Here is a 20754-nt window from a genome sequence, read left to right on the forward strand (position 1 = left end):
TTGAACTAACTGGGAATATAACTGTGAATATTCAGTATAATTGATGTCCACCATTTCTAGTACAGCTACTAAGGCCCAAACATGGCACTAGATGCTTTCTATAGGTGATTTCTACTGTTTCTAATCCTCACTAAAATCCTTAAAGGCCTGTGGTGTAGCCACATCTGATACTTAGAGAAGTTAAGCAGGAGTTCCTGCTGTGGTGCAGTGGAATCAGTGGCATCTTGGGAGTGCTGGGACTCAGGCTCGATCCTGGCCCAGCACAGTGTAGGTTAAAGATCTGGTGTTGCCACAGCCGTAGCATAGGTCACAACTGAGGCTCAGAGCTGATCCCTGGCCCAGGAACTCCATACGCCGTGGCCCCCAAAAAGAAAAAAAAAAGGAGAAAAGTTTAAGTAGCTTGCCCAATATCACTGTATCACTGTGCTAAGGGGCAGAGCTGTGTCTTGCCGACTCAAAATCCTGAACTCAGATACTCAGATATCATAATTGTATTACTCACAACTTAACCCTCGACAAAATTCTCCAAGGTTTTTTTTGTTTTTTTGGTTTTTTTCCCCCCTTATGGCCATACCTGTGGCATATGGAAGTTCTCAGGCCAAGTCTAATTGGAGCTGTGACTGTGACCTGCACCATAGCTATAGCAATATTGGATCTAAGGCACATCTGTGCTTGTGGCAACACTGGATCCTTAACCTCCTGAGTGAGGCCAGGCATCGAACCCACGTTATCACAGAGAGTGTCAGGTTCTCAGCCTGCCGAGCCACAACAGGAACGCCTCCAAGTGGTGTTTTATTGTTCCTATTTTCTGGGGAAATAGGCTGAGAGAGGGTAGGTGACTTGACCAAATTACAGAGCCAATAAGAAACAAAGCCAGGGCAAACCTAAGTTCCATGCTATTCTACTACGTCTACTACTGAGAATAATTTCTTCCCCTCCCTTCCTTTTTTTTTTTTTTTTTTTCTTTTGGCTGTTTAGGGCCACCTCTGTGGCATATGGAAGTTCCCAGGCTAGGGGTCAAATTGGAGCTACGGCTGCCAGCCTACACCACAGCCACAGCCATACCAGATCCGAGCCTTGTCTGCAACCTACACCATAGCACACGGCAACGTCAGATCCTTAACCCACTGAGTGATGCCAGGAATCAAACCCATGTCCTCATGGATATTAGTCAGATTCGTTTCCGCTGTGCCACAGCGGGAACCCTTTCTTCCCTTGTTTTTATTAATCAAAGTTGTGTATCAGTCAAAGCCACTCTGAGCTTTTCAGAGCATCTGATTAGCATCAGATAACTGATACTGACACACTAGATTGCTTTGATTACAGCCCAAAGCAAAGACAAGGGATAAATGAGTGCCCAGCTTCCGTGTGAGTAAATGGACAGGTTCCATTAGGCTCTGGAAATCCTAAATTACAGCTCACACATCCCCACAATTACTTGGAATCCCCTGCATCTCTCAAATCCCTTCTGGGCTTAGGAGACCCCGTTAGTGTTGTCTGGGCGAGAAAGAGCTGTTTCTGCTTATGAAGCACCAACTCAGAAAAGGTGCCAAATTTAGTCTCCCTAGGAGTGTGGCTGTACTTTCCAGAGGGCAAAAGGACACCTTCTTGGTGGCTTGTGGGTTTAGCCTGTACTTCCTGTCAGTGCTCAGGGATGGGGGTGGGGAGGGAGGCCCTCGGAATCATGGCTTTACCCAGCCTGCCTTTCGGGGCCTCCTGCTCATAGCCTGTGAATTTCTGCCTCTGGAGTGTGTTCTGGCTCAGGTTAAAATGGACTTTCCCCAACCAGTGTTACTTTACTGGTTTAGCTTGACCTTCTAGGATAAGCTCCGAGTGAGCGCTCACCTGATGGTGGAGCACAAAACCAGGATTCCTGATTCAATTCGCTTCAGCAGGTTTCCATCAGGAACCTCCCAGAATGTAAAGAAGCGCTTCCCCACCTTATTTACTACCACAGTCTGTTTCAAAAATTGAATTTATGCAGTGATTTGTATTGAAAGCTTGAATTTGAAACAGGAGGGATTTCGGTTATCCTTATGCCTTCTCTAGCTCTTTTAGGGGAAAGGGAACAGGTTGCTTACACAACTTCCCTTCCTTGTAGGGTTGAGCTGACTTACAGTCATCCGGTGCCCCTGGGCTAAGTCATTCCAAATCCTTGTTTAGAGTTTCTTTTCAGGCTTTTTTTTTTTTTTTTTTTTTTCTTCTACATTACAGTTTTCATGTGTTAGTGCCCTCTGCTGGACTTTCTCCAAGTTCTCAACTTCCCAGGCCAGCCACCTGTCCCTGCAAGGCCTTGACTGAAATGGAGTGGTTGTGGATGTGGCCCTTGACCTTCCAGCTTTCCACATGCCTCTGTAAACCCCCTACTATGGTGATGGCTTTTGTCATGACCTCAGAGGACAGGCAGATTCATTTAGGGAGCAGGGGGAGCTCTTCAGTGTCCAGGTGGCCTGTATCATTTGACAAGGCTCACTTTGAGTTCCCTCTGTGGTGCAACGGGATCAGCAGCATCTCTGCAGCACCAGGACCCAGGTTCAATCCCCAGCCCGGCAGCATAGTGGGTTAAAGGACTAGTGTTGCTGCAGCTACACTGTAGGTCACAACTGTGGCTCAGATCTGATCTCTGGCCCAGGAACTCCATTTGCTGTGAGGCAGCCAAAAAAGGGGGGAAAAAAAAGGAGGCAGGGTGAGAAAGGAAGAAAGAAGGAGAAAGGAAAAAAAAGAAAAGGCTCACTTAAGGGAGGAATTGAGAGTTTTTGTAAAAGAGCAAGGTCATGTCTGAATCTCTGGAAATTCTACTCAACAATGATCACTGATGGGGGTTGAGTGGAGGACTGGTTGACATTCATCTCACTTTAAAGACTGTGGGCAAAAGTTCTGAAAATGAGGGAGGTGGGTGGGAGGCAGAGGACCAGCTCCTAGGGGTGGGGAATAGGGGTGGGTCTAGAGGAGGAAGGAGCCCGTGCACCCTGCAGCTGTTGCTGCTGTGGATTTATCTGCAGTTCCTCCTGTCCCACATTCCCCTCTCCTCTGGGTCCCCTGAAACCCACCCGAAGAATCAACTGCAATCTGCACCCGTTCATCCTTCCTATGTCGCAGTGCTCAGCATATACTTGTGTCTCCTAGACTCTGGGCTCTTTATGTTCCCCATCTCCTAGCACAGTGCCTGGTACGTGATCAATGTTTGGTGAGTGGCGCTGAACCAGAATGCCTCTCTTCTTGGTTCTGCTCATCCTGAATCCGTTCAAATTTCAAGTGTCAGCACAAAAACCTTTGATGTTAAGACAGTCTTTTCTTACTAGCCCCAGAAGCAAATGATCTTTCCTTGGTCTATGCTTCTGTAGCAATTAATATTTACTTCTAAAAGTTAGCATTTTCTGCTTTTGAATGTAGTGTAAAATTATAGTTTATACCTACTCTTACTTTCCAGATTGTAAAGACCTTGAGAGCAAGATCCTTCTCTGATTCATGTCTTTATTTTTCCTTGACTCTCAAGAAATGCCTTGCACATAACATTTATACAGCAATTAGTATGTGCCAGGCACTGTCTCCATACGTCACAGATGTTGATTCTCTAATTCTTTTTTTTTTTTTTTTTTTTTGTCTTTTTGCCATTTCTTGGGCCGCTCTCGCGGCATATGGAGGTTCCCGGGCTAGGGGTCGAATCGGAGCTGTAGCTGCCAGCCTACACCAGAGCCACAGCAACGCAGGATCCGAGCCGCGTCTGCGACCTACACCACAGCTCACGGCAATGCCGAAACCTTGACCCACTGAGCAAGGGCAGGGACCGAACCCGCAACCTCATGGTTCCTAGTCGGATTCGTTAACCACTGTGCCACGATGGGAACTCCTAATTCTTTTTTTTTTTTAGGGCCGAACCCACGGCATATGAAGGTTCCCAGGCTAGGGGTCTAATCAGAGCTGTAGCCGCCGGCCTATGCCACATCCACAGCAATACCAGATCCAAGCCACGTCTGTGACCTACACCACAGCTCACGGCAACGCCGGATCCTTAACCCACTGAGCAAGGCCAGGGATTGAACCCACAACCTCATGGTTCCTAGTCGGATTTCCGCTGTGCCATGATGGGAACTCCCTCTAATTCTTTTTTTAATGATTTTTATTTTGTCCATTATAGTTGGTTTACAGTGTTCAGTCAATTTCTACTGCACAGCAAAGTGACCCAGTCATACACATATATACATTCTTTTTCTCACATTATCCTCCATCATGTTTCATCATAAGTGACTAGATACAGCTCCCTGTGCAGTACAGCAGGATCTCATTGCTTATTCACTCCAAATGCAATAGTTTGAATTTATTAACCCCAGACTCCCAGTCCATCCCACTCACTCCCCTTCTCCCTTGGCAACCGCAAGTCTGTTCTCCAAGTCCCTGCATTCTCTAATTCTTACAACAGCTTTACAGTCTTTAACCCTTACAGCAGTTAGAATGATTGTAATATACCATCTCCATTTTATAGGTAAGCAAAATGACTGTTAATTTGCTCAGGATCACCTAAGTAGAAAGTAGAAGAGTTTGGATATAATATACCTGAGGCAGCATATTCCAAAGTCCAGACTTAGCCTTGATGCTGCCTTTAGTTGGCCTGTGTGCACATAGAGGACATTATATGAAACCTTGTTGAATGCGTGCAGGTTGATATTCCTTAGTTATTTAGAACGAATAAATAGTTTGAAGGTGAACCATTGTTGTTTTCCTCTCCACCTTCTGAACTATTTTCTGAGTAATGGGGAGGCCAGCAGGGGGCGTCAGAAGGTTGGTTCTAGTTTTGGTTTCAGAAGCTGGATGCATTGGCCTCATTCAGGTTCGGATTTGGAAGTCAGCAGTGCCATCTAGTGAGATTACTTGCTGATATCAGCTCAGAATTATTTTTCTGAAACCCTGGTACTTGTCGTTTAGTTCTGGGAGCGCCTTTATTAGTGTAACCTTAAATTTTGACTGCCAGAGGGAGGGCAGAGTGAGAAGGAAGAACAGCCCATCATAGCTTATATGGAATCCAGTTTGATCTCTTCTGTGAAGAGGCTGTAATACTGACTGTGGCCATTTGGGTTGGTCGAGCCCTTGGGTGGGCGTGTAAAACACTACACTCCAGACAGCCTTCCCTCCTGCTTCTCCTCACAATCGCTGCCGCCTACATAGACTGGTATGCTTCTCTTTTTTTCTTCTTAAATATTTTTTATTATTGTTATTATTATTTTGGTATTCTTCTCTTCATGCTTATCTCTGGTCCTCAGTCTGCTTTGGAATTTGAGCTCCAGTCATTTGTGGGTCACCTACTTTCATCTTAACACCTATCCCAGGTTGTGTAGAAGAGGGTGCTTGATACATATGACAGGTCAATCCCAATGTAAGAAATCCTGTGGGTTAATAACACGATAGGATAATTTTGTTCTAAGAAGTTTTTAAAAGGCAAGTCTATGAAACCTTGCAAATAGGCACGCCCCAGGAAACGGGCAGCAAAAAAAAAAAAAAAGTGCTTTATGTAGAGTAAATGAAAGAGGAAAGGTTTGTGTACACACTTTATTTGGCCAAGCAACTGGCGGCTATGTGTGTGGTAATCTTCTGGTTTCTGGCATGTATGTGTGTGTGTGGGTGTGCGCGCACACATGCTTGCATGTTTTATGTGCTTGAAAATTTGATGTAAATTGCTTCTAAGTTCATTTACTTCTTGCTGAAAGATCGGAACACAAGAGCATGGTTTTAACTGTGACCGCAAAAAGTCACATGCTTCCCTGGTGGAGAGTGTACAGAAGCTGGGGCAAGTTCTTACCCTGTAAAATCGTTTAGGGTTTACTGTCTACTGGGGATCCAGTCTAAGGAATGTACTCTGTAGAGATCAATGCATTTTATTGCTGTGAACAATCTACCAGAACAAGGGAACAATTTTGGTTATACTAGGCCTGGTTTATGGTGACATTTATGGTAATAGGAATTCATTAGGAATAGAATAATGCAAAGCAGGGATTTGCTAACTTCTTTTGTAAGGGACTATACAGTAACTATTTAAGCTTTGTGGTTCTAAAAGTCTCACTGCTGCACTTACTCAGCTCTGCCTTAACCACACAGCTCCACCATTGCAGGAAAAAAGCAGCCCTGGTTAGTATGCAAATGAATGGGTGTGGCTGTGTTCCAATAAAACTTTATTTATGACATAATTTTGAATTTCATATAATTTTCACATCATGAAATACTGTTTCAAAAATTTGTTCCCGACAATTTATTTATTTATTTTTGTTTTTATTTTTTTAAAAAAGCAAACAACATTCTTCGCCCACAGGGGCTCTAGATTTATTTGGTCAGGGACTGTAGTTTTAAGGCTCTTGACTAGATCCCTGGAGTATTTAATAATCGGCAATTAGTAAAAATTATTTGTTCGCCAACTATATGTTCAATTAGTGTCACAAGACGTATGGACTGCTGTGCTCTTCTTTCTCTTGAGTAGGATGAGTGTGAAATTCCGCATAACTTTTGAGAAAGCACTTGAAGAACGTGTGCCTACAGGGCTTTAAGGAATGGAAGATCTCCTCCACCTTCTAATCCCTCTTTTCTCCCTCACCCTCCTTAGCCCTGCCTGGGGGCAAAGCAGCAGCCTCAGGTCTTTCTCAGGCTGGAATTCCCCCCTCCCCCACCCCACTTCCCTCCCTCCTCCCCCATCCTGCCCCCAAGTCCGCACCAGTTCCTTGAGTGTCTCAGCTGAGGTTGAAGAAAGGGATTGTTATCCTGTCTTACAAGGCCCAGGTACAGAGACTGCCCGAGGCCTTGGCTCAGTGAGACCCTGGCCCAGCAAGACGAGGTAATAATCAGGATATTCCTTTCAGGCTTTAGGTACGATGGGTAGGGTTTTGACCCAATGATTGTCTCAGTCCCACTGTCAGCACACTGTCTGTGTAAACTAGGAATAGGGCAACTTCTACCTTCAAGATGTTGTAACCCCCCGTTTCTTCGTGGGGCTGCAGTCTAGACGATCCCCCTCTGGGTTGAGAAAGACGCTGAGGGTTAACGGTTCATATCCTGTCTTTCCTCAGCAGCCAGCAGAGCAGCCAGCAGAGCAGCCACGACGATGATTCCAGTAGGTTCCTGAGTCCTCGGGTGCGGGAAGAAAGGTAAGAGCAAATGAGGAGGGAGAGGATGGCGGCAGAGGGGGTGGGCAAAGTGTTTGAGGAAGACTGTGCTTCCGTAGAAGTGGGAGCCCGCCGGACCTCTGTGCTCAGACACGGATTGGATTAGAAGGCAGGGGCAACACGAGAGGACAGATTCTGGAGGCTTGTGGGTGCTTAGCGGTGGGGGTGGGGGGAGTCAGTGTGTGGAAACCACGTCCTTTGGGAAGATGTCAGAGAGGACATGGGATCTGAGTCACTCTGTGAAGGTTGGGACCGTGTGGATGGGGAGGGGGAAAGGGTGTTTCGTGCCTGAGAAAAGTGGCGGGGCCTGGGATGGCGCCTGTGGCATCGGAGTATCCCCAAAAGCTGGGCTTGCCTCTTGGTGGGTGCCAGAACTAAAAGACACAACCAAGCCAAAATGGGGAGAGGAAAGATTTGTTATTGCTTGCAGCAAGTAAGGAGAACACCAAGGATCTTTCTCAAAGCACTGTCTCCCCCACCGCAACATTGGGGAAGTTTTAAGTTAAGGGGACATGCATATTCACCAAGGGGCTTAAGCAGAGAATTCCTCGTAGAACCCAGGCCAAGGTGATGGAGTCCGAGTTTTAGTGGATTGAGAGCTGGAAGATCAGCTTAGTCATCCCACCTGGGTGGGGGCCCTAGTTCCTGCCAAACTCCCAGAGAGACTTGTGTCAGATGGTTGGTTATGTATATTCCTGGAGGAGGAGCTAGGACTCTGTTTTACTGTTTCCTGACTGCTTTTCCTTTGTTGGTCCTTTGTTTCCCTACTTCCTTTAAGACCTTTGATTTAGGACTAGCACTGCGGCCAGGCTCAGATCCCAGAATGGCTTCTTAAGAGGTTTCTTCTTTCTCCGAGGACCCCCTAACCTATCTGCTTAACAAGATGGCAGCAGAACACCAGGATGGGAGAGGCTCGTAGGTGTCAGAGGTTGATGCAGAATGAGCTTGGACGTACAGGATGCCCTCAGAAGGAGGCTCCTGGAGGCTTGTTTGAGGCTTCAGGGTAAAACTGGTTAAACCCTCAGGACAGGAGGGCAAGGCAGCATCTGTCTTCATGTAGTGCCTCTGAATGGTAGATAGAGGGGGTTCTGTTGCACCAAGTTAAGCTCCTATGCCCAGCAAAGGCAGACTGTACGAATGTTAACTGAAAGACAGTCTCAGCAGGCCTGTCAGGGGCTCTGCTGCTGGTCTAGCTCTGTTTACCATTTTTATCAACAAACTGAATGAAAAAGCTGAAGGTACTTTTACCTCATTTATCAAACTTACAGTGGCCACTCAGCTAAGAGGGAGTAGGGAGAACACTGAGGGTGATAGAATCAAGATCTAGTATTATTTCAAATAGGACAGTGGGTGGGGACAACAAGGAGAATTTTTTTTAAAGGAAAGGTAAAATGTGTGTGTGTATGTACGCCTACTCCACCACTGCAGCAATGCTGGATTCTTATCCCACTGCGCCGGGCTGGGAATCAAACTGGCAACAGCACAGAGACAAGCTGGATCATTAAACCCACTGTGCCGCCGTGGAAACCAGGAAATGTGCTGTTATAGATTTATAGATTTGTATTAGAATTACTGTAGGGAGCCTAACTTGATAGGATTTCATGTGAAAAAGAACTTAAGGATTTTTGTTGATTTTTTTTTTTTTTTAACCAGCCAAATATGAACCAAATTATCTTTAAAAGTCTGAATTCATTAACGGAAGCATGGAGCATGGATTTAAAAAGAAAGGTTTCTTGCGGGTTCGATCCCTGGCCTCGCTCAGTGGGTTGGGGATCCAGTGTTGCTGTGAGCTGTGATGTAGGTTGCAGACATGGCTTGGATCTGGCGTTGCTGTGGCTGTGGCATACGCCGGCGGCTACGGCTCTGATTTGACCCCTAGCCTGGGAACCTCCATATGCCGTGGGTGCGGCCCTAAAAGGACAAGACAAATAAATAACATAACATAAAAAAATAAATAAATAAAAAGAAAGGTTTCGCTGCAGTCTGTACTAGTTTGACCATATCTGTTTTGTTTTGTTTTTTGTATTTCTTGGGCCGCTCCCGCGGCATATGGAGGTTCCCAGGCTAGGGGTCAAATCGGAACTGTAGCCACCGGCCTACGCCAGGACCACAGCAACTCGGGATCCGAGCCGCGTCTGCGACCTACACCACAGCTCACGGCAACGCCGGATCGTTAACCCACTGAGCAAGGGCAGGGACCGAACCCGCAACCTCATGGTTCCTAGTCGGATTCGTTAACCACTGCGCCACAACAGGAACTCCAGTTTGACCATATCTGATGCATTATGCTCAGTTCTTTGATCACTTAGAGTCCAGAAAAGAATAATCAAGATGATAACCATATCAGTATAAGGATTGGTTGAAGGAAAGAGGTTTAGCCTGGAAATGAAAAGGTTTAGGGTGACTATGACAGCACTTTTTAAAAGTGAAAAGCCTAACAAATAGATCTAGAGGGGATAGAAGTTACAGAGAAAGGAATTTCAGCTCCACATAAGGAAGAACTTCCATGATTAGCTGCACTGCGGTGGAATAGGCCTTGCAACGTGAGCAACTATCCTCTCTATGCAAATGTTCAGGCAAACGCTAGACGGTGCCTTTTGAAAAGGATTCCATCCTGGGCAAGAGGGTTGGACCTCTGGAATCCTCTTTAGATTATCAAGTTTTATGAGTTCTGCCCTAGTTGGCGGTTGGCTTGTTAACTAACCGAAATGAACAGTTCAGCTCATCCATTTAGGTAGAGAGTATGAGGAGGCCTGCAGCTTCCAAGGGATAAGGACTAATCACTTTTGTGATTAGTCTTTGCCCCTTATAATTACTAATGTTTAATCGGTTAGGATCTGATGGCTTCCCTCAGTCTCTAGAGTGGTCTTCGATTTCTTTTCGGTACTTTATGGATTTCAGCAGCCATGCTTTCAAAGTTGGAACGGTTCATGATAGTGTTCCCCAACACAGCTCCCTTTCCCGAGCTTGTGTACCAAACATCTCCAGAAGTCTTCCATCCATTTCTGATCAGCTGCCTTCAGTTGCTCCTATCAGCTCTGTGACTGGCAAGTCCTCAACTCCCTCTGTTTTAGCTCTGCTGCTTGGGTGTCCCTGGGAAAGATGAATATACGCCAATTGCACATACTCTGTCATACATTTCCCCAGGGCTGCTTACTAACTAGAGAGAGCCCTGCCTTTTGTTCAGTATTTGGGATTGTATGGTGATAAAAATTATTTTTTCACTCCCTCTCTGCCCATGCCCCCAACCCAATGAAATGCTATGCGGTTTCCTCCCATCCAAAGCTCTGGCCAGAAAAATCCTCTAAATGTCTTTCCCGGTCCTTTCTCCCCATCCCTGGCCCACGGGCAGCCCCACAAAACTCTTCATGGCGGATGTTGGATATAGTTTTGCACTAGCTCAGCTTGGGCAGTATGGGGGGTCTTGAACAGAAGGCTGCTTCTCGTGGCCGTCACTGTGGACCCCTTGCCTTGAAACTCAGGACTGGTGGTGTGTTCACCAGGGCCTTTCTGAATGAATTCTTTTTTGCCTTCTCAGCCAGTAGGTTCTCCTGGAGAGAACAAGTCCTCAGGGTGCTAATTAATCACTCAGCCTCAGCTCAGAACAGACCTTTACACCCTGTACCTAATCCTACATCTAACATGTTTCCACCCAATTAAGAGACTCTCTGGGGTGTTTTGGATGTTGGTCTGTGATATCCTGGCCTAGAGCACGTGTGAGATCTGAACCCTGGGGAGATCTTCTGCAGTGATGGGGAACCTGGCTTAGACTCCTTGCTCTGGACTCGCGTTTGATGGACAGCACACCCTGCTGGTTTCGGCAGCATTTCCTACACTGGACAAACGAATCCTCTCATTGACTCTTGGCTCCTCCCCCGGAAAGCAGGTAGAACAGGGTTGAAAATGGCCGGGTATGAAATGGGTAATATGGACCCTTTTCTGTGGCTGCTCCTAATTCTCGAAGCCCACGTGGTCAATTACAGAATGAAGGATCATTTCATAGAACAGGAAAAAAAAAGAGACAAACATGAAAAAAACCTCATTGATTTTTTTCTGTTTTAAAGCTCAAAATTATAGTCCTTTAGTATGAGGTGAACTTTCAGCTGGTTAAATAAAGCATTGATTTTTCTTTTTTCTGGTACAAGATTCTGAATGGATATGTTTAGAGACAAAATAATTACTACAGCCTAAAAAGTATCCATATTATATAGCAAATAAGGAAATGTCTAAATAGGACATCCAAATGTAAGGGCTTTGGAGAATTATTTTTATCCCCATTCACATCAATTTCCGTCCTGGAGGAAAACAGCTTTTGGAACCACGATGGGGAGCAGAGGATGGGTGGGCACAGGGAGACTCTTGTTTCCTGGGCAGGTGTGCGTCGGGGAGAGGGGTTGATTTTAGACAAGCATTCGGTTTATTGGGAAACGGGGGTTGTCTCAGAGAGAGGAATAATCTTCCCAGCTTTCTGGTCGAAAGCAAAATAGATCTAACTTCCCCAAAGTATGTATGTGTGTGTGTGATGGGATATGGGACATGAATCCATTTTCAGGCTTCCAGGTGAAGCCAGGGGTACACTTACAAAACCCTAATTCCCAGAGTCAGCCCAAGCTGGACCAGTTGGTAAGGTTTCTTGGGTCACCAGGTCTTTATTTAGTATCTTCACCCAATGGCAGGAACTTTCATACAAAGCTAGGACTATAGGAAAAGCAGCTGTTTTACTAAGGACCTTTTATGTATATGGTGTTAGTTTCAACAGAACATGGTCTCAGTTGACCAGGAAAGCTTTTTTTTTTTTTTTTTTTTTTTTTTTTTTTGTGGTAGGAAAATGAGACCTGGACAGGGCTGGGTGTAACTGAGGACCAAGGCAGGGCCGCTTGTGTTCACCTGTCCATTCCTGTAGGCAGGCATGTGTGCCACAAACCTTTAAGTATCCACAAGATCCTGGAGTCTGCCTGAGTCCAGGCTACAAGAGGAATCGAGGCTCACTGTCTGCTAGTGGGCTTTGCAGTGTGCAGAAAAGAGCCAGAGCCTTAAGTCTGCAGAGCTGGGTTTTCCTTTTTTCTTTTTTGTCTTTTCCAGGGCTCACCCACAGCATATGGAGGTTCTCAGGCTAGGGATCTAATCGGGGCTGTAGCCGCCAGCCTATACCACAGCCACAGCAACGTGGGATCTGAGCCACGTCTGCGACCTACACCGCAGCTCACCGCAGCGCCGGATCCTTAACCCACTGAGCGAGGCTGGGGATCGAACCCGCAACCTCATGGTTCCTAGTAGGATTCGTTAACCACTGCACCACAACGGGAACTCCCAGAGCTGGTTTTGACTGCCTTCTTCCTTACTGACTGTGAATTTTTAAAAACATTTTACTCAGCTTTGCTGATCCTTTGTTACCTCATTTGTAAAAGTCTTCTCTTATGACGAGTACATGAGATAACATGTATAGAGTGCCTGGTCCTTAGTAAGTAGTAGCAGCTAGCACTCTGATGATTTTGGCTACTGTGAGTTTTTACACTCACTTTCTTACCAGATCTTTGCTCTTTTGTCCTTGAAGAAGCAGAGACAGAAAGAATGTGTAGAACATTGATCATGTGCAAAATGTCAGATATTGACCCTAAGGATAAATAGATTAAGGCATGGCATTTGCCCTCAAGAGCCTTGTAGGGGAGACATACCTGTAAGTAAGAAGTATAATGTAATGTCATAATTGACATATGGAGTTTTAGCTAATAGAATTTAGTTGTAATAGAACTAAAGAATTTGTTTACGAATATACCTAACCTGTGCAGTGAACCTTACATACACTTTTAAATAGAAACTTCTCAACAGCCCTATCAAATAGATGCTATCATTGTCTTCATATTATTCATATAATTCATAGCATTCATATAATTATTTTCATATTAGCATTTAGGAAATGGAAACTCAGCAGAGTTAGGAAATTTGCCTCAGTTATGCGGGTACTCTGCTTAGGGCGAGGATCAGGGAGGCGGGAGGGAGGGGGTGGGGGTACCCAGAAAGACTCCCCAGAGGGGGGCTGTGCTTTCACCGAGTGCTGCAAGATGTGTAGGAGTCTGTCACATGGACATCATTCTCAGGCGAAGGAAAGTGATGTACATAAGCATGGAGGCGTGAGAAAGCAAGGCATATTCAGAAACGGCAAATACTTCAGTATGGCTGTTGATGATGTCCCAGGAGGGGGTAAGCTAGCAAGCAGCTGGGAGTCATCTTTGTACAGGTAGGCAGGTGCCTGATCATGTCACATCCTGCCATGGTAGAGTGAGCTGTGTTTATAGATGCAGGGGAGTGAGTGAGAGGTTTTGAGGAAGGGGGTACCCAGATCTCTCCCAGATAGGCTTGTGAGAAAAAATCACTTTGGTCTTGATGTCAGAGAGGGAACACTGGAAGCAGATAGGCAAGGAAGGAAACTGGCACTTGTCTACGCATTCATTCCCTCATTGCATATGGGATTTACTGAGCCCATACTCTATGCTAGCTACTCTTGTGGGCAGTGACAGGTACAGCTGTAAACAAGATAACCATTGTCTGAGTTCCCGTCATGGTGCAGCAGAAACAAATCCGACGAGGAACCAAGAGTTGTGGGTTCGATCCCTGGCCTCGCTCAGTGGGTTAAGGATCTGGCGTTGCCGTGAGCTGTGGTGTAGATCGCAGATGTGGCTCGGATCCTGCGTTGCTGTGACTGTGGCTTAGGCTGGCAGGATCCTACATTGCTGTGACTGTGGCTTAGGCTGGCAGGACTCTACGTTGCTGTGACTGTAGCTCTGTTTAGACCCTTAGCCTGGGAACCTCTATATGCCGTGGGTGCAGCCCTTAAAAAGCAAAAAAAAAACAAAACAAAACAAAACAAAAAAACGATAGCCATTGTCTCTCCTTTCATGGTTCTTACTTTCTAGTGACGGAAGATTAGATAATAAACAAAGAGAATGTCAACTAATAATAAGTACTATAAAGAAAATGAGAAAATATTAGGTGGTGGACCAGGGCTTTTGGGGACTACTCTAAGTTAGGTGCGGGGGGATGGCTTACTGGTATGGTAACATTTAAGCTGAGACCAGATGGGTAGATTTCTGAATTATGGTAGAAGGACAGAAAAAGAGGACCTATCTGTGCCTCATTCTCCTCATCTATAAAGTGGATATAATAATACTTCATGCTTCATAGGGTTGTTGAGAGGATTGAGTGTATATGTGTGATGATTAGAACAAGCATAGTGTCTGGCACATGGCTAGCATTCTATATGTGCTTGCTATTACTGTTATTGATATCATTATTTAAATATTGGGTAAAGAGGGAAGATTTGAACAGCAAGGGTGGTAATAAGTTTCATTTAGACACATAGAGTTCGAACCACACCTGGAGAGCATGCACATGGAGATATACACTCAGCAGTTGGGCACACTTGTTTGAAGCTCAGGAGACAGGACAAAAACTACTTCTTTGGAAATGAGAATATGGTTGAGGCCAGGAGTCTTAGGATGAGCGGAGTTTAAGCAGAAGGCAAGGGAAGGAGGCGTTTGCAAAAGATTGCCCACTGAAGCTGGGAGAACTGGAGGCCGAGAGATAGAAGCAAGAAAAAAGAGACAAAGTGGGTAGAGACAGGCAAGACAAGAATGGAAAAGGATCTTCTGCAGTGGCAATTAGGAGGGCATTGGTAACCACAGAGCAGTTTCAGAAGAGCATCTGAGGGGAAGGACGAGAGAGTGCACATGGAGAATTCTTTCTAGACTTTTGCTCGGGATGAAGAGAACTAGAGATGATACCTGGAGGAGAAGGTAGGGGTGATTGGGAGAATTTTTATTTTGACATAGGGGGACACTGCACATCTTTAATCTCTGAAGCAAGAACCTTCAGAGGTCAAGGAAGAGAATTGTTAAGAGAGGGCATCACTCATTCATTCTTTCATTCACTCAACAAACTTTTAAGTATTATGCGCTGTGTACTCTGCTCCTCAGGTTCCCAGTCTTGTTGAGGAGACAGTGTAACACAACTGGGTGTGTGACAGAAACAACACAAACTTGGATACAGAAAAAATACAAACTTGGACGTGTGTATTGAAACAAGAGAACATGGTTCCATGAGGGCGTGTGTCCAAGAAATTGGACCTGGATGGGGCTGGGCCGGGGTAGGGGTGGGATGGGACAGGCATGAGAGTGCAGTAGTTGAACTAAGGCCAGAAGGATGAGTCTGAGATGGAAGGAAGCAGTGAGATGAGACAGATGAGATAAGATGGGGCAGGCGCTTGGCTGGCCAAGACTAGCACTTGCGTCTTTATGCTCAGAGCACCCAGAAGCCGTTGGAAGTCTTGAAGAAGTTAGCTGACAGGATTAGATTTGTCTTCTGGGAAGATTACAACCGGGAGAAAAGATGGAGAGGTCGGCGGGGGTCAATGAGCTACTGCAGTGTTCCAGCAAAAAACTGGCTATGGTAGCTTGGGCTTGGGATGCTGGTTGTGGGGGAGGAAGACAGTAGATGAAGTCATGATACATTTAGGGTATGAAATGTCCACAGCTCAACTTGGCGATGAACTGGACAAGGGTGTGAGAGGAGGGAGGTCTTCAGCGTTAGTCCTGGGACCTCTGCTGGGTGGTGCCTCTGCTGAAAGCTAAGGAAGCAGGGTTTCAGAGGAGGCAAGAAAAGATCCATCTAGATCACAGGTGAAAGGACTGGCCTTGAATAGGAGACAATAGTGGAGGTGGATGCAGGTGAGTTTACAGGCGACATGGTAGGAAGGTGAGGTTATTGTTCTCTGTGTCTTGGGGACAAAATCATCTCTCTCTCTCTCTCTTTTTTTTTTTTTTTTTTTTTTTTCCTTTTTAGGGCCACACCTGCAGCATATGGAGGTTCCCAGGCTAGGGGTCGAATCAGAGCTGTAGCTGCTGGCCTACACCACAGCCACAGCAATTCGGGATCTGAGCCACTTCTGCGACCTACACCATAGGTCATGGCAACACTGGATCCTTAACCCAGTGAGCGAGGCCAGGGATCGAACTTGCATCCTCATGGATGCTAGTCAGATTCACTTCCATTGAGCCAGGACGGGAACTCCCAAAATCATCTCTTAAGGACAAAGGAGGTGGGATAGGAGCAGTAGGAGGCTTGAGCGGGATTAATTTGGGGGCCTCTTGTATCACCTTCCCTCCGACTAGTTCAGAAGATGTTCCTGTCTTACGTGTCTTGCTAGAACGCACCCTCCTTTCTCCCCGTTAGGGTAAGGAAGGCACGTTCCATCACCTCCATTTCTCAGGTACCATAGCAGGCACCGGAACCTGAGCAGAGTGTGGTGAATTCTGCCACGCTTGGTCCATGCTCTGCTCTCTTCAGTTCACTTAGCTGTCCCCCCACTCGCCCGTGAGACCCCGGAGGACAGAAACCATCTCTCTCTTACCTGGCACAGAGTACATGCTCAGCTGCAGAGGTTTACAGAGTTTATGAACAGACGGACCAAGGCAATGGAGTTTGAGCCTCCAGAGTTGGAGCAAAGCCAGAAAGCAGGCCTACTGCTTCCCCCTCAGGTCTGGCCACCAGAATAGATAGCTTCCTGTTAGAAGGAAAAATCTTTTCAATTCTATCCCGGAAACTGTCCCCAAATCGCCTATTTCCAGAGCACCCTGGCCCCATCTACTTGCCTGGCCGCCGAATCCCCTGTGGCCCCATGGCCACTCGGGTGACCGCTCTGGTGAGCTCTCTCACCGCTAGTGAGCAGCAGGCCCTCTGGGAGCGGCGCCCGTGGCCCTCCCCCTCCTTCCAGCAGCTGACATCACAGGCAGGTACAGCTCCATCCTCCCTGTCTGAGGACAAAAGAGGAGAGGAAACTCACCAAGTGCCCAGTGCACTGCCAGATGTGGGAAGACGGAGGAGGGCTGCAAGCAGGGGGGGTTCCTGGTGATACAGAGCCTCCTGCCCACCTCAGGCCCTCCAGCTGCCTGTGTTCTGTATCGAACATCAGGCGGGGAGAGCTCAGGTGCAGGGGCCAGGCCGACAGCTGAAGGGGCTGCACAGGCAGCAGCTCCAGAGTGAGCCCCCAGCCCCTGAGGTCCCCGCTGCCATGTGGCGGGCCCCCCTGTGAGCCCAGTATGGTACAGAACCTGCGCTCCGAGTCGGTCTCTTGCAGCACGGCAGTGAAGCAGGCCTGCCACTCCCACGTCTCCTCCCTGAGGAAGAAGCTGTCCTTTCTACGAGCCAAGTAGGTGGCAAGGGGCCCTGGAGAACAGGGCACGAGGACCTGGTCCTTGGCTGGTTTGGGATGACATGGGGCTCTTCCCAGAGGCAGGAGTGCTTGAGGGGTTGCCCCCATGTTTGGGGATATCACAGTTCCTTGCCAAGTGACAGGCCCCCAAGAGGGAATGGAGTGGTCTGTTGCCAGAAGCTGAAGGTAAAGGATAAGGGGGTGCACGAATGAGGCTACATAGCCCTGGAGGGAAGGAGTGCTTGACCGGGCTTGTCTCCGAGGAGCTTCCTGGGCTCTCTGGGTTCTTTACTTCAGTTGCTAAAGAACTTGGAGGTCCCAAGAGCAAGGTGCTATAGACAATGGTGTGTCCTGCCTGATTTAGGGTTCCCTGGTGTCTTTGGGGAGTATTGCTACTTCCCTTGCAGTGGTAGGGACCTGGGGTGAAGTTTGGGGGTGTTGCCTTTGGATGTTCACCTCTTCTATGCACTCATTGGGGCCTTTGCCTGAGCAGCTGTCGGGGAGGGCTGAGCATGGACCAGGTGTGGGGCTCTTTTTTCCTGAAGTGGGCCCCGAACCTCGCAGAAACATGGGCCAATGTTTCCCTGCCCCACATGCTGTGCCTTGGCCTTTGTGACAAGCAGAAGGGAGGAGGTTTTTCTGGAGGAGCAAGAGGACCAGAGTTAAATTCAGAGGCTGGCAGCCATTGGAGAAAGAGGGACATGTACGCTGCCAGGCAGGGGTTTTGGGTTCACTTTAAGAGAAACACAGCAGTAAGAGAAAGGAAAGGTGGGGCGAGGAAAGGGCAGGAAGAAGAAAGGTAATGAGAGGCTAAATGGATCTCAAAGGGAGATGGGGACTCGAGGTGGCAGGTGGCGATCTTGACTGTCTCACTCACAGGCACAGGCATAGACCCCATCCTCTGCCAAGGGTATCTCCCCAGGGTGGGGACCAGAGACTGAATCCTCACTCAGGAGATGGCTCCTTGGGCACCCAGGGCTGTCCTACACCGTAGGCACTCAGCAGTTGTGGCAGAACAAGAGAGTCTCTGATCCCATGGTGCTGGTGGCGGGGACAGAATCTCTGTGCAGTGGCCACGTGGACCTCTGGAAGGCTTTGAAGAGCCAGTGAATGACCTTCGGTTAACTCCTGGCTCTCCTGCTCTCTGGCTGCGGCGATGTCACAGTATCGTTTTGTCCGATCTGAGTCTGCTTCCTTCTTTGAGAACGAAGCTAAATGTATCTCCTTTGTGGAATTTGTGGGGATCAAAATGCTGTAAAATGGGAAAAACACTTAGCACTGTGTCTGGCACACAGTAAACGGTAGCTTCTGTTAGAGTTACTGTCAGCAACCTGTCTGCTTGGGCCGAGCCTGGGAGGTCAGTGGACAGTGAGTTTGGAGTTGGAGATCTGATTAGAGTCCAGGAGAGGCAATGTTTGATGACGCCTCAGTTGCCCTGGGAAGCCAGTCACGTCAGCTCTGGTTCTCGCTCCCCCAGCTTACTGTGCATCTCAGCACTGATCGTGTCACAGTTGTACTTATTTGTTGACTTGATTGTTCTCTGTCTTCTCCACCAGTCCCTAAATTTCCTGAGAGCGGGAACCCCCTTTGTTTTATTCACCGCTGTGTACCCAGCACTTGGTACAGAGCCTGACATGTAGTAGGTGCTCGATAAATACTTGTTACGTAACTGGCACGTAAAGTGAAGAACCGTGTGAGGCTTTTGCTGGCTCTGATGTTCTATGATCATGGGGTTCTGGGACGACGGCGCAGATGGAGGGCCACTGACCAGCCCTTAAACATCTATTAACCGTTGTGACAGTTTCCTGGTCCTGGAAATGGCTCCATCTGTGACCACCCCTCATGGGTGCTCTTTTCTCTGATGGATGTACGCACATGCTGAGGGGATGCTGTGGTCCCCTGGCAGGCAGCGCATAGGCATTTGGGTAGCAGAGAGGCGAACCTTATTTTAGGTCTGGGCTAAGCTCTGTCGTTGGGGGCAGGGCAGAGAAGCAAGTGGGGGCCCCTGCATTCCCCTCCTGCCTGAGTTCCCAGTTAGTAGCTTCTCTCTGGCTGCTTTTGTTGCTGTCAGCAGAACTGTCTGCAGGTGTTACCGTCACCTGCCCTGCGTTTCTCTTACTCCAGCATTTCTTTTCTGCCTGAGAAAGGGGGGTTATTAACTATAGCTCAGCAAACTCCTCTCTCTGTGGCTGCTGTCTTTGGGATTTAGATTTGGACGACGGGCAGCACGGATGATAGATTTTGTTCCCCAGCTTCTCCACTCCCTGCTGGGAGAAGTCACATCCTCCTCCCAGCCAGGGTGAAGAAGGACTGTGAGTGGGTGACGGCTGCTGGCTCAAGCGGGGCCTCCACCCGCAGGCTGACCCTGCTCTGAGTTGCATTCTCTGCCTCCCTCTTACTCCAGGGCTGAGATGCAGTGGGAGGCCCAAATCCCTGGGTTCTCTTCTCAACACGGCACTGATTCATAGTGTAAACTCAGAGCAGCTCTTTGCAGAGGCCACACTCCTTGCTTTGAAGTCATTGTACCAGAAGTTGACGCTCCAGCTTGATTGCAGACCCCTATCCTTAAAAATGTTTTGAGTGTGTATTACCAATACAGTTGTATACATGTACTACTTTATGAAGTATTTTGTATAGTATATAATTAGGCTGACTTTTTTTTTTTTTTTTTTTGGTCTTTTTCTCCTTTTCTAGGACCGCTCCTGTGGCATCTGGAGGTTCCCAGGCTAGGGGTCAAATCGGAGCTGTAGCCACTGGCCTACTCCAGAGCCACAGCCATGCAGGATCCGAGCCGCGTCTGCGACCTACACCACAGCTCACGGCAACGCCGGATCCTTAACCCACTGAACAAGGCCAGGGATCAAACCTGCAACCTCATGGTTCCTAGTCGAATTTGTTAACCACTGCACCACGACGTGAACTCCTAGGCTGACATTTTAAAAGGATGAACATAAAAGAAGTATGAATGTAAGTTCTGATATTTTCTTCCTGCATTGCATGGGTAGGTAGTGTTCGTGCCCCCTTGATATTGAGCAGCCAGCCTAGGAGACCAGGGTTCTAAGGCAGCCATCCTCAGTCTTTTAGAGGGTTTCAGAAGCACAGGTGGAGCCAGTTCAGTATGCACATTCCCAGGCTCCTCTCTCCGATGATTCTGAGCCCCTAGGCGTTTGTACAGATCACACACACCGTGATTTCCTATGTAGTCCTATAGACTAAAGCCTTCTGTTACCCCTGCTCTAGCTAATGTCAAGAACTCAATTTAGCAGTTCCCGTCATGGCGCAGCGGTTAACACACCCGACTAGGATCCATGAGGATGCAGGTTTGATCCCTGGCCTTGCTCAGTGGGTTAAGGATCTGGTGGTGTTGTGGCTATGGTGTATGTAGGCCAGCAGCTGTAGGTC

General features: G+C 47.5%; 1 protein-coding gene and 1 long non-coding RNA gene across 13 annotated transcripts in view; both read left to right on the forward strand.

Annotated features, from left to right (window-relative positions):
* Positions 1-20754, forward strand: part of GRAMD1B (GRAM domain containing 1B) — a 247702-nt gene that overhangs the window by 107561 nt on the left and 119387 nt on the right. For 9 of the 12 annotated variants that reach the window (XM_084976427.1, XM_021063037.2, XM_084976440.1 and 6 more), the window contains exon 2: positions 7050-7127. In XM_084976427.1, coding sequence (XP_084832553.1) covers positions 7050-7127 — 78 coding nt within the window. The remainder of the gene's footprint in view (positions 1-7049; positions 7128-20754) is intronic. The other 3 variants (XM_084976417.1, XM_084976423.1, XM_084976422.1) reach the window with 1 other exon arrangement.
* On the forward strand, positions 1366-5456 carry LOC146399900 (uncharacterized). Its single transcript, XR_014815524.1, has 2 exons — positions 1366-1895; positions 3645-5456. It is a non-coding gene; the product is annotated as an uncharacterized LOC146399900 (long non-coding RNA).

This window comes from Sus scrofa, chromosome 9, assembly GCF_054392235.1.
Source record: "Sus scrofa isolate SSC_HxYL_T2T_F1_AM1 chromosome 9, Sscrofa_HxYL_maternal_Yorkshire_Landrace_v2.0, whole genome shotgun sequence".
Taxonomy (NCBI): Eukaryota; Metazoa; Chordata; class Mammalia; order Artiodactyla; family Suidae; genus Sus; species Sus scrofa.